This window comes from Crotalus tigris, unplaced genomic scaffold (assembly GCF_016545835.1).
Source record: "Crotalus tigris isolate CLP2741 ecotype Arizona unplaced genomic scaffold, ASM1654583v1 scf7180000017987.690289119674:8195010, whole genome shotgun sequence".
Classification (NCBI taxonomy): Eukaryota; Metazoa; Chordata; class Lepidosauria; order Squamata; family Viperidae; genus Crotalus; species Crotalus tigris.
The window spans coordinates 2,197,109-2,214,698 of NW_024096758.1; the positions used below are offsets into that span (position 1 = coordinate 2,197,109).

At 39.2% G+C, this 17,590-nt stretch overlaps 1 protein-coding gene across 7 annotated transcripts in view; it reads right to left on the reverse strand.

The window, feature by feature from the left end:
- Window positions 1-17,590, reverse strand: part of NCOA1 (nuclear receptor coactivator 1) — a 329,445-nt gene that overhangs the window by 47,038 nt on the left and 264,817 nt on the right. For all 7 annotated transcript variants that reach the window (XM_039345935.1, XM_039345936.1, XM_039345937.1 and 4 more), the window contains 6 exons: window positions 15,339-15,516; window positions 11,491-11,670; window positions 9,107-9,202; window positions 7,687-7,827; window positions 4,855-5,002; window positions 72-1,413 (listed from right to left, as the gene is read on the reverse strand). In XM_039345935.1, coding sequence (XP_039201869.1) covers window positions 72-1,413; window positions 4,855-5,002; window positions 7,687-7,827; window positions 9,107-9,202; window positions 11,491-11,670; window positions 15,339-15,516 — 2,085 coding nt within the window. The remainder of the gene's footprint in view (window positions 1-71; window positions 1,414-4,854; window positions 5,003-7,686; window positions 7,828-9,106; window positions 9,203-11,490; window positions 11,671-15,338; window positions 15,517-17,590) is intronic.

Here is a 17,590-nt window from a genome sequence, read left to right on the forward strand (position 1 = left end):
GCAGCAGAAAATAAATTTCATAAGAAATGAAAAATGTATTAACAGAAAACCAGTTTGAACTAAAAACTCACATGTCCCTGTGGCTGTAGCTTCACTTCCTCTTGAGAAGAGGGCTTAGGCAGTGGGGCCACAGGTGCATTACAAGGATCCAACTGCTCTGTATTTTCTTTCACCTTCACATCCTCCAGGCTCAAGGAAGGGTTGGATACTAGTTCTTTATCATCCTGGTCAAGCAGATAGCGAAGGAGCTGATGATCCTTTGAATCCTTCTTCTTCACAGCATCTGCTTCCAGCCTGATGTCAGGGTTTCCTGGAGCCTGACTCTGTGGTGTAACAGCAGTAGCTGTACCACCAGGCATCCCATCTTTCTTATCGTGCTCCATGGACAGGGTGGCAATATCAGAAGGACTGCCCTCCTGGAGAAGCCGATGTAAGATCTTATGTCTCTCTGTGAGGGAACTATGGGAGGAAGGGCATGCACTGCCCACAGGATTCCCAGAAGCTGGGGTCCCTGATGCACCCGTACAAGACAAGGGCTCTTTGCAACTGGTATCTGCATCCATGTGCCGTAACTGCTCCTGGGCCGTGGAAGCCAAGAGCTGGACTAGTTTGTGGCTGGTAGCCTGCAAACACTTGCTGTCACCCTCTGAGAGTCTGTCACTGCCATGCAGCAAGCTAGAATCCAAGGGCTTGCTGTCATTGGAGCTGTTGTCAGAGTGGGCCATGCTGCAAAGAATGGACGACATCTCCTTGCTGTCTTTTGGCTCAGTTTTCACGGGTGGTATGTTCATTCTGCTGGGGGAGTTCTGATTGCTCAACTGACGCAGGACAGGAGGGGGTGTGGAATAACCCATTGGAGGGCTAGGTCCTTCAGTCAATCCCTGCATGGAGTTTAATGGGGTTCCTGGATATGGCCTGTTGCTGACAGCACTGCTGCCACCACAACTGCCCACCATGCCCACTGGGGAGTGTGTGGAAGGCATAGTAGGAGAGAAAGGGTTGCTTGGCATTCTGGGCCGATGCACAAGTCCAGGGCTTACTCGATGTCTTGGAGACATAAACTGTGGCGGGGTGACCCCAGGACTGTTCATTGGAGAGCTACTGATGTTTATAGAATGGGTACTATTCGGAGGACCAGCTTGTCCCTGGCTTAAGGCAACATTACCTCCCATCTGGCTTCCAGGTGAACATCCGTAATTGGGTTGGGTTGTCGCAGCATTGCTATTGCCATGCAAGCTGGATCCTGATAGGTGGTTTGTGTTGGCTGTTAACATGCTACCATTGGAGGGAGGGAGAGGCGTTGGCACGGGTACACCCTGTCCTGGAGAAATGCTGGGGTTCAGTGAGGGACTGACACGGGGAAGAGGCATTGCAGGATTAGTGTTCTCTTGAGGCGACAGGGCACTGTGTTCTCTGAATCAAGATAAGAAAAAATGCAGTTGGTGGAAAAAGAAAATACAGACCCCCCCCACCCATGTTGAAAGAACTTGATTAGTTTATGCTGTGTCCTTTCAGAGGAGGGAGTGTAAAAATGCTGTATACCTGAGAAATATTTTATTTATATACATAGACAGATAGAAATACATACATATGGTATGTATATATATGTACACACCATATGTATGTCTTCCCTCCCTAACACAGCTGGCAAAAGTGAGACAGAGCCTGTGGCCTAGAGGTTAATACAGCTGCCTAACATACAGACAGCCCAGGTTCGAATCTCAGAAGGGTATGTCTGGTTGAAAAGAGCTAAAGAGTTTGAAATAGCTATTCCAGTTCTCCCTTAATTCTTTGCTAGCAATCCAAATTTTAGATATGTATGTATGTATATATATGTATGTATGTATATGTATGTATACACATACCCAAACAGAGCTTACATACTGTGTGTGTGTGTGTGTGTGTGTGTGTGTGTGTGTGTGTGTGTGTGTAGGAAGTATGTGCGGCTTGTTTTGAAGGATCAAATAAATGGCTACTATTATATATATCTTGTATAATTTTTTTTTATGCATGGGCCTAGCTACCATGAGAAATATTCCAAAAGGACTCCAATTCAGGAATCAAAAGCCCAAACATAAACCTCCCACTTATTAATTGTCCTGTTCCTCAAAAAGTGAAAGAATGCCTTCAAAATATTCAGGTCTGGATGTCTATTCAGGATGGTATCAAAGCCAGAACTATTCTTGGTAGGTTTCATAGGCATCCAAGACCTCTCACCCTGCCAAAACTATTCATGTCAGCTTTGACTCCCAGCCATAAAATAATGGCCATTCTTTGAGCTGTAACCTTCCATCCACAAACTATAGCTCCCTCTCTATTAAATAACAAGCATCTGGGTCCTGCAGTCCTTCAAATCGCTTTGGGAGTAGTAGTTATTTTTCAAGGATGTAAACTAGCTAGGTCAAATAATTGTATAAAAAGAAATTAGTATATCAAATTAGCAGCATGTGAAGGCAATTAAGAACGCATCAATGTGTAAATTCATCTTAACAAAATAAAGGAAAATATGTAGCAAGTTGGAAAAGATTGGACTAACGAAGGAACTGGGCAGAAAAATGGCCTGGCAGATCTGGAAGGTTTGTATTATTTTTGTATAAGTTTTTATACAAAGCCTGTAATGGTTTGTGCTTGTACTTCTACAAGGTTTCTACAAGGTAATAACTTTTCCATATCAGAACCTGAAAGTAAAGCACTAAGAATGAATGCAAAAAATATTTTATGATTTGGACCTCCTTCTTATGCAATAATTTAAGAGGAAAGGCTGGCACAGATGCTCCCTTAAGGCAGGCAATGAACCTGAAAAAAACCTCCATGGCTGACTAGAAAGCAACAAGCAAGCAAAAATCACCGTTGAAATTTCATAAATTCAGTTGGCTGTTCCTGTCAATGATTATCAGGAAGCCCAATGCGTGATCTTTCTCTTGTGATTTTTCTGAGAAAACTGAAAGCAGAGTGCAATAAGGTATTCTTCAAGCCAGCTTTCTCAGAGATTTAACCAGAGGTATAGTCTAGCCAGTCTGTTCCCGATCACACAAACCAGATATTTTCTTTTTCCTACAAAATCTATTCAGAGCAGTAGGATGCCAGCACAGATCTACTGTCCTGCTAACACTTGGCCAAGTCATCACCCTGATGCAAAAGAAGTAGTGATTCTTAGAATAACCAGATGGCCTGCAGTCTCTAATGCTGTTGTGGCTGCTGCCTTGGCAGCCAACACTGCCTTCATCCTTGCCTTCTTTCTCCTGCAACTCCCTTCCAGCAGCTGCCATTGTGAGATCTGGCACAGTCTCTTCTGCAGCAAGCAGAGGCACTTATCCCACTTTTCTTCTCGGAGTATTTCCCCTCCAGCTGCCATGATCACTGCCACTGGCCAGCTTCTCAGATGACAGGTCCCTCTTGCCACAGAAAGCCCAGAGACTGCCACTGCCAGCATCACCGTCTCCACTCAGGAGTGGTGCAGCCACTGCATTCTTTATCCAACTTTGGAGTGATGAGATAGAAGATAACCAGTTGTTGACTAATTTACACAATATCCCTAGATTCGGTATCCTTATCAGTTTTTCTTCTACTTAAAGGGATGCTAAGTCATTCTCAAAACTTGTTCATACACTGTAACTTCTCAGATAGGGGAAGAGTTGAAAAAGGGTTCACAGATGTGGCTTCCTTAGGTACTTCCACCTATTTTTTTAGGCTGAGCGTGTTCTAGACAAAAGTTTTTATTTGTAATTATCTAGCTTTTCTTATCTAATTTATAGGGACTCTATACATCATCTTTCATTTGGGTTTGGTTTTGCATTCACACAGATATTAAGGAGGAAAGGACAGAATAGGCACACAATATCTTTTCACTGTTGATATTTGCAGCCTTCCATGTTCTAAAGACATACATGTATATATACCAAAGACTGCTTATCAAAATGAAGCTATGTAGAATAAACATACTGGAAGTTCTGCTGGCAGGTTTTCTTCACTTTGGACAACTTTGCAATTTGTTTCTGTTCTGCCTTACATGCTGCTAGTTTGAATGTGTTGCAAAAGAAGCAACAGCTTGTTTGGACAGGCTATTTCATGATGTATTCCTCAATGCATTCTCTTGCTATGTAACCAAAGTATCCCCCTTCCCCCACTTCCAATGGGAAAGAGAAGTAAACTAAGAAAGTATTACTTAAGCTTGAGAGAAGAGGAAGGGAGAGAGAGAAGATGCCAAAGAAAGATTCAGCATCTGCTTCTTTCCATTACTCTTTGAAGACAGGGTTCTGTTGAGATTAGATAATACTGATTAAGACATCTTTGCCCTGTCCAGTGAAGCTGCTAGCTAATGCATCCTCTCAAGGGCCAGACTCAAACCAGCTTCAAGAGGCAAAAAGCCAAAAAGGAAAAAAAAAAAAAAACCCTTGGTATTTTTTCCTTCATTTGTACTTCTAATATCCTTGCAACATACAGAGAAGGTAGCTCAGTCTGCAGTCTGCATAGCACAAGAACCCTTTGCTACCACCACCCTTTCCATCCTGTGGTAAATATGTTATTTCTTGTTAAGGGATATATGAGAGAACCATGACATGCAAAGAGACATATCAACTAGTACAGGGGTCTTCAAACTTGGCCCTTTTATGACTTGTGGACCAACTCCCAAGATTTCTCAGCCAGGTATAAAAGGGCCAAGTTTGAAGACCTCTGAACTAGTACAATCAGTGTGACACATTTAAAAATGCAGTCTGTATATATGTTAAATTGTACTCTTACATAGGAAGAAACTGAATCCTTCCCAAAGAAGCTTGCTGTCTATGAAAGATGGGTGGAGAGAAAAATAGAGGCAATGGCACCCAGTGAACCCTGGGAATTTTCAGGACTTACCTTTCAATTATATGAATGCCCATGATGAAGGGGTGCATTTCTGGACTTTGAGGGCAGCAAAGTTTGCACTTGGTATGAGCACTCAGTATAGTCCCATCACTAAGTGTGAATCGGTAGGATGGACTGAAGGCCGTGCCCCGTGTCATCACTGAACAGAAACAGAAAGAGAAGGGGGAGAAAAGAAAAGGTATCTTAAGGATTAGGATGATTTATCTTCTTGTTGCTAGCAATATTTGTGAAGTAGCAGGTGTAGGCAGTCTACAAGCAATGTACATACCACATGCCCCTCTGATGCCACCCCTGGAACACATCAAAACTATATCTCAAAAATTCAACAGCAAATTCCCAATTGATAGCAATATCATTTAGGTTTTTAAAAAAGCATGGCTTTAGCTTTCAATAGAGTCAATATACTTTTTTTTTTAAAATGAAGCACCTTAAACATTGCATATACCTTCTAGATTGCAGGAAGCAAGTAACAGTGTGCTGGCCTGCAGGGTTCTCTCTTAGAGATCCTATCTTGCAAAGAATAATGTGAGCATGCTGGAATAAAGATGGCCTTTAGTCACACTTGTAGCATGCTAAGCCAAAATGTGTGCAGACTGACCAGTACTGTCCTTGCTATTAGCATGGACTGCTGCATGGGACACAAAGAAATTTAAGATATGCGAATGCTGATAAAAAGGATCATAAGATGTCTGTAAGAGGATTAAATGTTTGGAGAAAGACGTGAAAATGATTGTGCATAAGGATCATGTTTCCTACTGTGTGTTACAGAGAAGTGAGAGAAGTATCGGAAGAAACGTAAATGTTGAACTCATTAGGATATAAAAGTTTGTGTGGTAAAACAAGAGAAAGGCTCAAAGATGAATGAGTGCTCAATGAATGTGGTTAGAATACAAAAGTGAACAACCAATATTGAAGTAAATTAATATTGTTTGATCACATAAAGAAAAGTAATGAGGAATCAGTAGTAAACAAATATATGAAGAATGTATGAGTTGAGGGGAAGGGGAAAATGACAAAAGCCATGGTTTGAAAGAGTTTAGGAGATTCTTTAAAAAGGGTATAAAGTACAAAGGCATTTTCTGAAGCAATATATGAATGAAGAATGGTGTGCCAAGAGAGAAAAGTGTGAAGAAGAATAGTAAATAGTTTGGGTATAAACTAGATATAGTTATATTAGTTTTTCTGTCCTTATCTCATGCCTTTCGTTTATTTGGTATACTGCTTCTCACTTCTTCTATGATCTCTGCCTAACACTGGTTACCCCAAAAGAAAACAGTAGGATGGGTATGTACCTATGTATGTATGCAAAAAATTTCAAGCCCTGAAAAATCTGAAAGCAATGGGCTGAAAAGTCCAACCCTGCCCTCCAATGATCTTGTTGCATCACCAGCATGCAACGTGCAGCCCTCAGAGGCCTAAAAAAAGAAGAAAAAATGCATTTCGCTGCTACATATTGTAGGATTTTCTCTTCTGCTATATAAAGTTTAACTACAGCTTACTATTTTATGATTCCTTGTATTACAATTCTGAGCTTCCTGAATTTCACTCCCATTTTATAAATGGGGAATTGAAGCAATACTTTTCAAGTTGAACAGGAATTTGAATACAAATGCCATAGAATTCTTTATTGGCCAAGTGTGATTGGACACACAAGGATTTTGTCTCCGGTGTACACTCAGAGCTTATGCACCAGAGACAAATTCCTTGTGTGTGTGTCTGTGTCCAATCACAATTTAATTCAATTCAGTTCAATTCTACTCTATTCTACTCTACTCTACTCCTAGTGGAACAAAGACTGACTTTTAAAGCCATGTTTCCCAAGGATATAAAAGCAGGAGGAAGAGGGGAAAAAACAAAATGTGAACAAGTATCTCTAGAGGTAAAGGGAGGTTTTAATTTTTCTCCCTCCAAAATTTCTGGGTGCATGTATCATTAAACAACCTTCACCCAGTTTATGTAGTCGGGTTCACCCTCACCCCAAGATTACTGTAGTACCAACCCCCTCTCCCCAAAGTTGCCCAGTCCTGCTTCAGTGAGAAATCATCAACCATCTCCATCTGAAAGTCCTATGGAAATCAACATGTCAAAAACCTCCTGGGATTTTCATAAACAATTTAATCCTTTTAGCAGAGAAATAATTCTTTCAGCCCCAGCTTGTAAGGAGATACAGTTTTACTGATCCAAGTTTCAAGGGTGTTGTAAAATGATAAATATCTTTACACTTTACATTAGCACTTAGGAAAATTACCAATATAAAAGCCAAGAATGCTCTTCACCTACTGACATTTTATCTCAAATTTTCTGGGGAGGCTCTGCCTGCCCCTTTCTCTTCTGTCAAGCTGATGTTTGAGAATTGTTAGACAGGATTTCCCCAAAGGAGCTTTACTGGCTGATTGGGAGTCAGAAACTATCTTCCCTGCTCTAATCCAAGATTCAGACTAGCATACCTCAGTCTGCATAAAAAGATGCAAGATGTAGAGATTTTGGAATATTTCTGTCCCCTTTGGGACCAATGAAGCAGCCTGTTTGCTTTAGTTATCACTTCCTCAAAAAAAAAAGTCTTTGAGTTAGCACACCACCCCTGAGCTGAGTGGCCTTGTAGACCAGATTGCTATAAGAATGTAAAGAGGTTATGGTTTAGAGGAATTCTACTGACCATATTAGTCATCTTTCCTGCCTGGATGGAGAGACAACTGTCACTACACAGCCATTTCCTTTGTTAGCATTATGTGCAGTCTTCATTTTTTAAAAATTGTATTTTCACTCTGAAAAGTCCTCATCCAGCAAATATGAAGGTATATTCAAACACAGAAGCCTTCTTACCTTCCTGAAATAGCTGCTTGGCATAAGACGGTTCCCTGCCCTGAGGCTGGAAGAAAGCATAGATGCATTTTCTCACTAAATCCTCCCAGCCAGTCCGCCCTGCTGCTCTCAGGGAACTGGTGTCAATGGAGATGATTTTACCTGTGTGGAGTGGAATGAAAACAAAGACATTAAACCTAAGAATCTAAAGCAGAGCAAGTAAAAGCATATATTCAATATATATTGCACCTTTTACACCTGTCCATTAGCTGTAAACTGCACTCAGTTCCTCAGCTTTCTATTTATGTTTTAACTGTTAATTTTCATTATTTAAACATTGTTTATGCTGTCTTGAATGCTCTTTTTAGAGATTTAAAAGGTACACAAGCCTAAATAAACAAGGCAGATAACATGAAACTGCCATTTATAACCTTATTTATGACTACCACTTATGTAAATAGGTTTTCTTCTAATAAAACTATATGTGAACTATCCAAATATCTCCTGCTCTCTTAAAAGATGTTTAATACCTTTCATTATTTCTAAATTAGTTCTGCAAAATCTCTGAAATGCTATTTTTTCTCTCTTACACATATGAAATCACCAACTCTAACTCCTTTAATTCCTGGTCTGCAGCTGACAAGTCCAAATGGCAAAATCTACACATGTAGAAGTAAACAGGCTTATATTTAACAATTATCACTTAAGAGTTCATTTGGGTTGAGGCGGCAGGCAAGTCACAAAAAATGCTGTTCTTATTTATTTATTCATCAAATTTATAAAGTGCCCATCTCACTATCTAAGTGGCTGACATTCTTGCCTTTCCTACTTTTATAACTCACAATTGTATGCATTACAAAGGTGGCAAGGCTGACTTTTATTTAAGTGGATGGAAGAACAGTAGAGATATAAAATGAATAGTGTTAAAACGTTAAAGTTACTCAGTAACCTATTTCACATCCATACAGGGCTGCAGATTTGTCCTTTCCTGTACAGATTTTTTTAAATGAAACTATAGAGCAGGGATTGGCAACCTAAAGCTGAAGTCCAGCTAATACCTTTGGATCCTTTTTTAAAATACTGCTACCAGCATTAGACACATTTTTCCCCATAATTTTGAGGTGCTAATACATAAAAACAGTAATGTAAGCTGCAAAACTGACTCAACATAGTTTAAAAAAAAAAAACAAGAGAATCCCAAGCACAAGGGGGGGGGGAAGCCTGCTTTTTTCATTATTGCTCATCCCCATAAATGTTGAGAGGAGCCCCAGGCATTAAAAGGAACAACCAAGAGATTTCCATGGAATCTTCTCTATTTTGGAGACCAAGATGGCCAAGCAAGTGGATCTTTCAATTATACCAAAACTGCAGTCTGACAAAATACTCTATGATTTCCAAAGCCTTGTAGAAGCAATTATCTACTTATTTTTCTGAAAGACACCTGTAGTATCTTGCTTGGTCATGAAAGATTCTGATGTGGCAGGAGCTGTAGGTCGAGGTAATCTTCGTGCAATGCATATTAGGCAGGACTGCAAATCTGTTATGAATAGAACCCAAAAAAAAAAAAAAAAAAGATTGAAGGTTACTGATTTAAATTCCCATGCCACCTCTTTTCATTTTCATTTATTGCTTCCACATTGTCTCCTTCCTCCTCCCTTCTCATATCTTGCATGGTACTTTGCTTCCTTCATTCATCTTCTATACATTGTATGTGCAAAGAGACTATGTAAAAGAGGAAGGCCTTTACTAAAGATATCACAGGTTCTCCTTAAACTTACTTTATAATGAGGAATGCACCTTTTTTGTTTCTTTAGCTCACTCAAAATGGAATAATGAGACAGCGGTTCAATCTGGGCTTTAGGGTGAGCAACAAAAGCAAGCTCTGAGCAAATAAACTGGGGCAATTGCAGCATTAGGGAGGAGGTCTGGGGGGAATTACTGGAGAAGGAATAAGAGAATGCAAGAGAAAGAAAGGCCTCACAAAAGAGAAACTGACGGGATGGGCTTCTCTCATTTCAGGGATAGGATAAGACTGCAACAACCCAAATGAATTGCTTATCTGTTTTCATTTGGTGAAGAATGAAAATAGCCCCCCTGCAGCAATAGTTTAGGAATCATCACTGGAGCCATGACTAAACTAAGCCTTTTTTTTTCATTTTGCATGAGCAGCAGCATTGTTGACTTGAATTCTTCACAGTAACAAGATCCTATAAACCAACATCCCTCTAAAGTGAAATCCTTCAGATGTATTGGGCTGGAATTCCCACCACCCTGCACAGATATTGGCAGTCTTCACCGGGGAAGTGGAAATAATAGTCCAATATATCTGGAGGGTGCCAATTTGGGAAAGGTTAAAAATCTGCTTGCAAGAGAAAAGGACTGGCATACTCCCATGTGTATGCGTGTGTTCGTTCCACACTGTTTGGGAGAATTAATTTTAAGGCCATTTGGACCTGGCAACATTGCAAAATAAAAAGCAGTTGCGGAAGCCAAGAATTATCAGCTCTAGGCAAAGTATGTGCTCATAAACCCCTCTGTGATTTATTTCTTCTAGTCATGATCTCCTGTGAAAGCTGCAATGGATTAATTCAGCTAATGCACTGGAACGAAATGGCCGTTATGGAGGAATAAGCCTGAAGTGTTTTGCTGGAAAGTCTTGTTGGCATGATGCGTCTGAGGAACAGTACAGATCAAGATCAAGATCCCAAATCTGAATCCATGTTGGCTAAATTATGCATTTGGGATCCAGGAAGATACCCACCCAGCACAATGGTGGGGGATTTCAATAACCACAATATAGGTATGTATTCCTGGAAACAACTACAGATCACTCAGGGTTAATCAGAGGAGACAAGCTTGTTACTGGAAAATAATCAGGAGAACACTCCAGCATCACTGATTAGATAAATGAAGGGTATCATTAACCTACCTCCCTTTCCTCTGTTTTAACTTTCAATTGAGATATCACTTTACTCAATTCATTTTGTGGAGAGTGATTTCATCATCAGAGTGCTGCTGTTAAAATTTCAGAATTCTAGTTTATTATTGCATTAACATTACAGACTTGGGAATATCAAAAAATTGTACAATGTCAGAACCCACCTAAGAAGCAGGACATCTGAATATGTCATGAGTACTATATATCTACCTATTCATTCTGACTTTGGCTGATTTCTTTCTAATAAGATATTTAACATAATCCAACAGCATGTTGCAGTACTACAGAAACCAAAAAGAATCATGTCTGAACAATGCCAATGATTGTAATAGTCTTAGACCAAACCCCTAATAGCTTTAATGATGGAAATTAGTTTCTTTTTCACTAAACTCTGAAGGATTATGTTTTAGTGTCTTTAGCAAGGTGGTTCAAAGAGTCCTACATTTTAATTTTTATGCAATTGATTACATACTCTGCCAGGATTGGACATATGGAGATATAACTTCTAATCTTTCCCATCCAAAGAGTGATGCAAATGCAGCAGAGTGGTGTGAATGTAAATAACAAGAAGGAGCAGGGCTGCAATGGGCCTTTTGGAAACCTTTCCTTTCCCATGAGGATTAAAGTTGCTCATCAGTTGAGTGTGAAATTTGGAGGGTATGCAGTATAGTAAAATCTGTGGGTTTTACACACTGAGTTACAGATATCACAAATCCTACTCTTAGTAAGCAGGAAATTCTGCAGAGAGTATGCAATCCCCTTGCAATAAAAGTCTTATGGAAAGACAGCAGGAAATAATCTGTTGCTTTTCCCGGTCTCCCCCCAAAACGTGATGCATCATGAACTAGCATTCTTCCACCTCCAGATCTAGCAGTCTTTGTTTTTACCTTCACCTTCTTCTTTGATCAGTTTTGGCTGAGACACAGTGAAGCACTGCATAACCTCGTAACGCTGGCGGGCCTCTTGATTCTCTGCACCTGGCTCATCTGGGGGACGGATCAGCATCCTGCAGTTGAAGGTATGGCTGTTGCGTCGGGTAGACTCTTGGGGCCAAGGGACTCCATTAACTGGGATAGAACAAAAAGCACTCCTTGAAGGGCTTTGAAAAAGTGAAGGTGCAGAAACTGGAATTTGGAAAATGAGATTACTACAACTCTGCCCAAACACCAGTAAGTATAAGAAACTATTATAATGACTCAAAGCCACAATCTTTCTATTGTTTATTTATGGTATAAACCATGTACCATTATTTATACCACTATTACCTACTCTAGATACTCTGACATGCACTCAGATGGCAAGGACCAGGAAGTAAGTGTGGAAAAACCTCTGACCACAGCAAACGCTCCTCTTTTGTTCTCTATGCAAACATTTCTTGTGTTCTGTTCTCACTATGACTACTAGTGCAGCACCCTTTATCCTGCAGAGGAAATGCAGTAGAGGCCCAGAAGATCCATTCGCTACTTCCCCCTTTCCTTCTCAAAGAGGACAAGCTCGTCCCCATGTTCTCTTTACTCCTTCCACCATCTCTAAGAACATTTATGGCAGCAATCAGGAACCATCTACCCCATGACCTATTTCTTCTTCTTTCTGTGATCCTTGCTATCCTCCAAAGAGGAAGAATCTAGGGGAATTTTTTTTACAGTAGGTGAAAAGTGCAGTGGTGACTCTACTTCTCCTTCCTTGATTGAAAAAAATCCCCGTAATTGATTAACAAACGGTAATGAATAGCTGGGAATGGGTCTTTCCAGAAGTAAAATTGAAAAATAAATATGCTAAGCCACCACAGTCTTAACTGATTTATTTTGCATAAATAATATCTCCCCAAAAATTGCAGCTAAAAAAATCACCCCAGGTGATATCACGGTTTCACCAAGAGGATCACAGACGGATTCTTTGGATGGGGGTGGTGAAGAAACATGTCTCCAGCCACAAACATTGCTCTTGGTCAAATAGCTATACATGACTAAATCCTTTTATTGACTTGAAAACATATACATGCAAAGGATATATTAGACTCGCAGAATGATGATACTTCTGACATTTTCTGCTATGGTTACCTCTCATATTTGCATTCAGCATAGCAGTTTCCTTGGCAACCATATTCACAAATTTAAAAAAAAATCCATGTTTAGTGTGAATAAGGAACACCTTGCACAATTTTCTCAGAAAGTACTAGAAAAACACAAGTTTTTAATTTGTCTATAGAAAACTGGCTGAGCTGTATGTGAGTGTGAGAATATGATTTAATGCAACAGTAACATTTCAGAAAATACTGAACTCTATCCATGCATAAGTGTACATACTGTAGTAAGCTAAAATCAATTAAGACCTGATTAAGTGAAATATTGATTTAAACCTACCTTATATTAAATTAGCTTAAGTCAATTTTATATTGACTGAAGCAAATTTGATACTAGCCACACTGAAATCAATATTAAAATGGTCTATGCTAGACCATTTTAAAATTGCAGCATATGTTAAAGGATGCATCTGATTGTTTACTTAAAATCTAAAGCAAACTCCAGCAATTTGACATTTAGATAGCTGGTATGATGTAGCACTGAAACACTGATACACCCAGATTCAAGTCCCACCTCAGCAATGGAATTTGCCTGGATGACTGATTTTCTCACCTCTATCTACCTCATTGGGTTTTTGTTGTGAAATAAAATAAAGGGGTACCTCATGTAAACCACCTTTGATTCCTGGATAAGAATGGGAAATAAAGCTAATACAGTTTAAAGCTAATAAATGAAGGTAAATAATCTTTAAATCCTACAAAGCTGTGCACTTTAATGGGAAAATGGTGCAAGTAAGATCCATCTTGGGCATCCTCTTCCCCAGCAAAATGTACTTTTTGATTGTGCATATGCAGGTATGATATTATTAGGTGGTACATGTGAACATGGGCCAAAAAAATGTCCATCTCTCACTAAGATCTTATCCAACTATATGGACATGCAAGGATCCGAGATTGCAATCTTCCTGTCACTGTGAAATTCAACCAAAAAAGAAGGTAGCTATAGAAAGAAAAAAGAGAGAACACTAAAACACATTTATAATTTTAAAAGGATTCTTCTTCAAGGGCTATTTCATCTTCCAAAAGATTCAAAGAAGAGCATCATTCAAATTTTCACTCTTGCACATCTCTGCTGTGTATTAGCCCTTTTTGACGACACTTTTCTAGATAGGGGACTCTTATAGATTTTGAACTTATTGCATTTGGCACTTGTTTCAAGTGCCATTAAGGTTGCACAGGCATGTCTCTTAAATTTGTGTCAGTGACCATACACTTATACATGTATGTTTCATGGATGCACACATGCAAGAATATGGTGCATGATCAAGTAGGACTGTAGCAAATGAAGTGTTCCAGAGTATAAGACAAGAAATCCGTATTGCTACTTTACTCTCATTTTCTACCTATATTTTGAATCTTCAAAGAAGACCTGCAGAGTGGGTAATACAATAAGAGTTCAGAATTTCTATCTCTCTGGCTTTCTATATTCATATAAAATCATTGCTGACCTTCACTTGCTTTCCATAAAGAGCTTAGTGTGTTATTAATGGTTTCTCTTTCCCTCCATGGAAGTGTAACGTGTACCTTTGCAGCTTCAGCAGACTATTGCATTGACCCAATAAGGCAGTTGTAAGAACTATGAGAGTTTACTGAATTAGTGACTTGTCAACTAATAAAGCTTTAGCTAATAGGCCATAACTCTGATAAACAGAACCTTGTTAAGCAAGAGGGGTTTTATCATCAAGTTGATTAAACAGCAGCAAGCAGTTGACCTTCTATGAACAAAACATTGATTTGTAAGCAGCCAGTAACCTCTCTGACTGAATCAGGCTATGTACTCAATGTGCCACATTAATGATGAGCTGACCAGAGAGTATCTTTGTGCCTCCAGTCACTGGTTTAGTCTGCTGGCTAAGCTGACACTCAGTAGGCAATTCACATTTTTAGCTCTCTAGCCTTCAGACTGGCAAAAAAATGGTTTCTGGTTGAGTAGTCACCTGAAGTTCTTATTGAGAATTACATAATGATGCTTGTGAGTTAGCATATTATTCAAAAATCAGCTTAAGTGCAGAATGAATGATATGCATTTGGAATGGCATGTCACTGGCAAAATTAAATTGGATCTTGTTTGCAAAACAGAGCTGCCTCCTAATCTCCTAACCATCTGCTAGTGCTCCTGAGTGCAGCTTGCATCTACTCAACTCTTGCACATTCTGAGAAACATTCAACATATTAAGCTAAAGCCTTGAAGAAATCAAACACTTAAAAATGTATTGTATGAAGTGGCTTCATGAATCTGATGTGTAAAGAAAAGAATAACATGGCCATTTTGTTCTAGGCCATCTATTATCATTTCTTTAAGCTAAAACACTCAACTTCTTGTTTTTTTTTCCCACAAATATTACCAAAGGATATCAGTCAGAACTCTAGATAAAGAAGCAGATTTAGGATACCTGGAATTTTCATCAGTTACCTTTTTACATCATGATTTTTAATATATTTCTTATATTCTGGTAAAAATGTTTCTAGGTTAATTATTGTGGTCTTAGAGAACCTTAGTTTTCCCTGCACATTTACTTCATATACTATCTAGAAAAGTTATCCTAGTATCCTGACATGAATTTATATTGAAATTATACAAATGTGTTTCTTTGATTCAACAGCAGTTTTGTAAAGAGAATGAGAGAAGGCCAAGAAAGTCATACTGCTCACCTAGTGACTTAGGCAGCAAATTCTTCACAAATTCAGCATGATCTCCCACATGCAAGATACTGTAGACACTGGTGTTCATAAGCTCCTCTTGGTTATAGCCTAAGTAGCTGGTCACATTCTCAGACACAAACACAATCCGTCCTTCACGATTCACAACAAAGAAAAAGCCATCCAGTGCCTGCAGGGGCCAAAACAATGACAAAGGGAATTAAGAAAAGCGTTTCTATCTTTACAGTTTCTATCTTTACAGGTCTTTAGAACAATGAAGAGCTGACAATTGGGGTTATGGATGATCAGGGCACTATCTTGGGAAAAATATCAGAAATATACAAGTAACAATGATAAATAGGGCAGGAGTCATGCTTAATTCATATAATCAACTTATAAAAATTACTGATATCTAGGCATACATGGACAAGTGCATATTACTTTAGTTGAACCCTGCATGAACAGTAGTAACACATCCATTTCATGTACTTACAGACCCTTCTAACAAGTGTTTTCAGATGAAGAAGTCTAGATTTTTAGATTATATTACAATCAAATCTGCCAAACTTCATAATTGGCTCTCCCCCTACCACTTTCTTTGTGCTGTTCTTTGCTGCCCGAGGTGACTCTGCCAGAGCATCTTGCCTAACCAGCATGTTTTCTTACAATGCTTATATAAAGTAAGGAAATAATTGTTAACGTTGATGCTCCAGGATTAGCCACCGGATTGCACAGGTGACAACTCCCACTGTGGGTGATAATTTATCCCATAATTTATCTCATAATTTGACTAACATTTGTCTTCCTATTATCAATCCTTTTGGTAATGATTATGCACATTTTAGATTTCAAGCTGAGGCTTTTTTTCTTTTTGTAGAAGGCCAACTTAAGAGAGAAAATCTGTTCTTCAACATTTAAAACCAGAAGGATCTCAATGGGACTGGCCTAAAAAAAAAAGAGTTCCCCAACCTTTTTGGCTTTGGGGCTTGGTTGGGTGGGGGAGAGAAGATGGTTCCATGCAAGCAGTGGGAAAACGCACATGCACAGATCCATTTGTGCAAGCAACAGGTGTTCACCTGCCGCTTCCACAGTCTGCTTCTGAACGGCTCAAAGCCTGGTAATGGACTGCGGCCCAGGGGCTGGGGACCCCTGACCTAAAATATTCTTATAAAGAGATAAAATGCTCAAAGGGCACCGTTCTTGCTGATTAGGAGGGGGACCTTTGAATTCATAAGAATGAAAGAAACAGTGGGATTGCTGCAGAAGTGGGACAAAGTAAAGTAGAATCTAACACAAGGCATGGCAGATTTCTGATTGCTGTATTTTTTCTAAACAGGATGGAGTGACTTCCCTTTGGTATATTGAGGGATGCCCAAGTGCTGCCTAAGTCATACAGGATTGATGATGGCTTGGACTGCCCCTTCATAATTCAAAACAATATATGCCCAGACCCAACCACAAACTTGGACATTTCTGTCAGCATTTGTTTCCCTTTCTAGTATTGCTTTTGCTAGGGAGACATAAATTATCTGGCTCTGCACTCTTTATTTTGTACTGGAAGAGTTGTTCCTTCTATATTAGTTTCTGGAAACAGGAAGTAATTTCAAACCAAGCCAATCCACTCTCCACCACCTCCCCCCCCCCAACAAAATTAGCCCATGGCTTGCAGTTTCACTGAGACACAGTTGTCTGTTGCTAAGCAACAAGAGGCTTCTGTATTACATGCTTTTGAATGGAAAGTGCAGCTCACAGGTTCCTGTCTGAATTAAAATTCCGCCCCCTTTAATTTTCAGCTGTTTTAGCACACTAACAGTCTCATCAAAACAATTAAATGTGATATCATTTTAAAAAGTATTTGGGAAAAAGAAAGGTGCATGAATAAATCATATAGGACACAGTAGGTAAAGAAAAAAGTGAATAAATAGTTGAAAACAGTATTGGATGTAAATCAGTCTTAGTTAACATAGCCCACCGGACACTTATCTAACATGAGACAGATCATAAATAATCTACTTCTAGATATTAGGAATGGGATTAATTTTGTTGTTAAATGTAAAAATTCAAACATGCATGGTACAAGTGATTGGTGAGTAGGGAATGTGGATTACAAGAAATATCAAGATTAAAGAATCTCTGGGTTCTTCCAAGAGATGACTCTCCTTCTTTAATGTGATTTTTTCTCCCAAAACTTATTAGCCCGAGAGTTTGTTGGTACATCACATGCACCTCCTAGAAAGTGGCAAGTGGACAGAATGTGGTCTTAC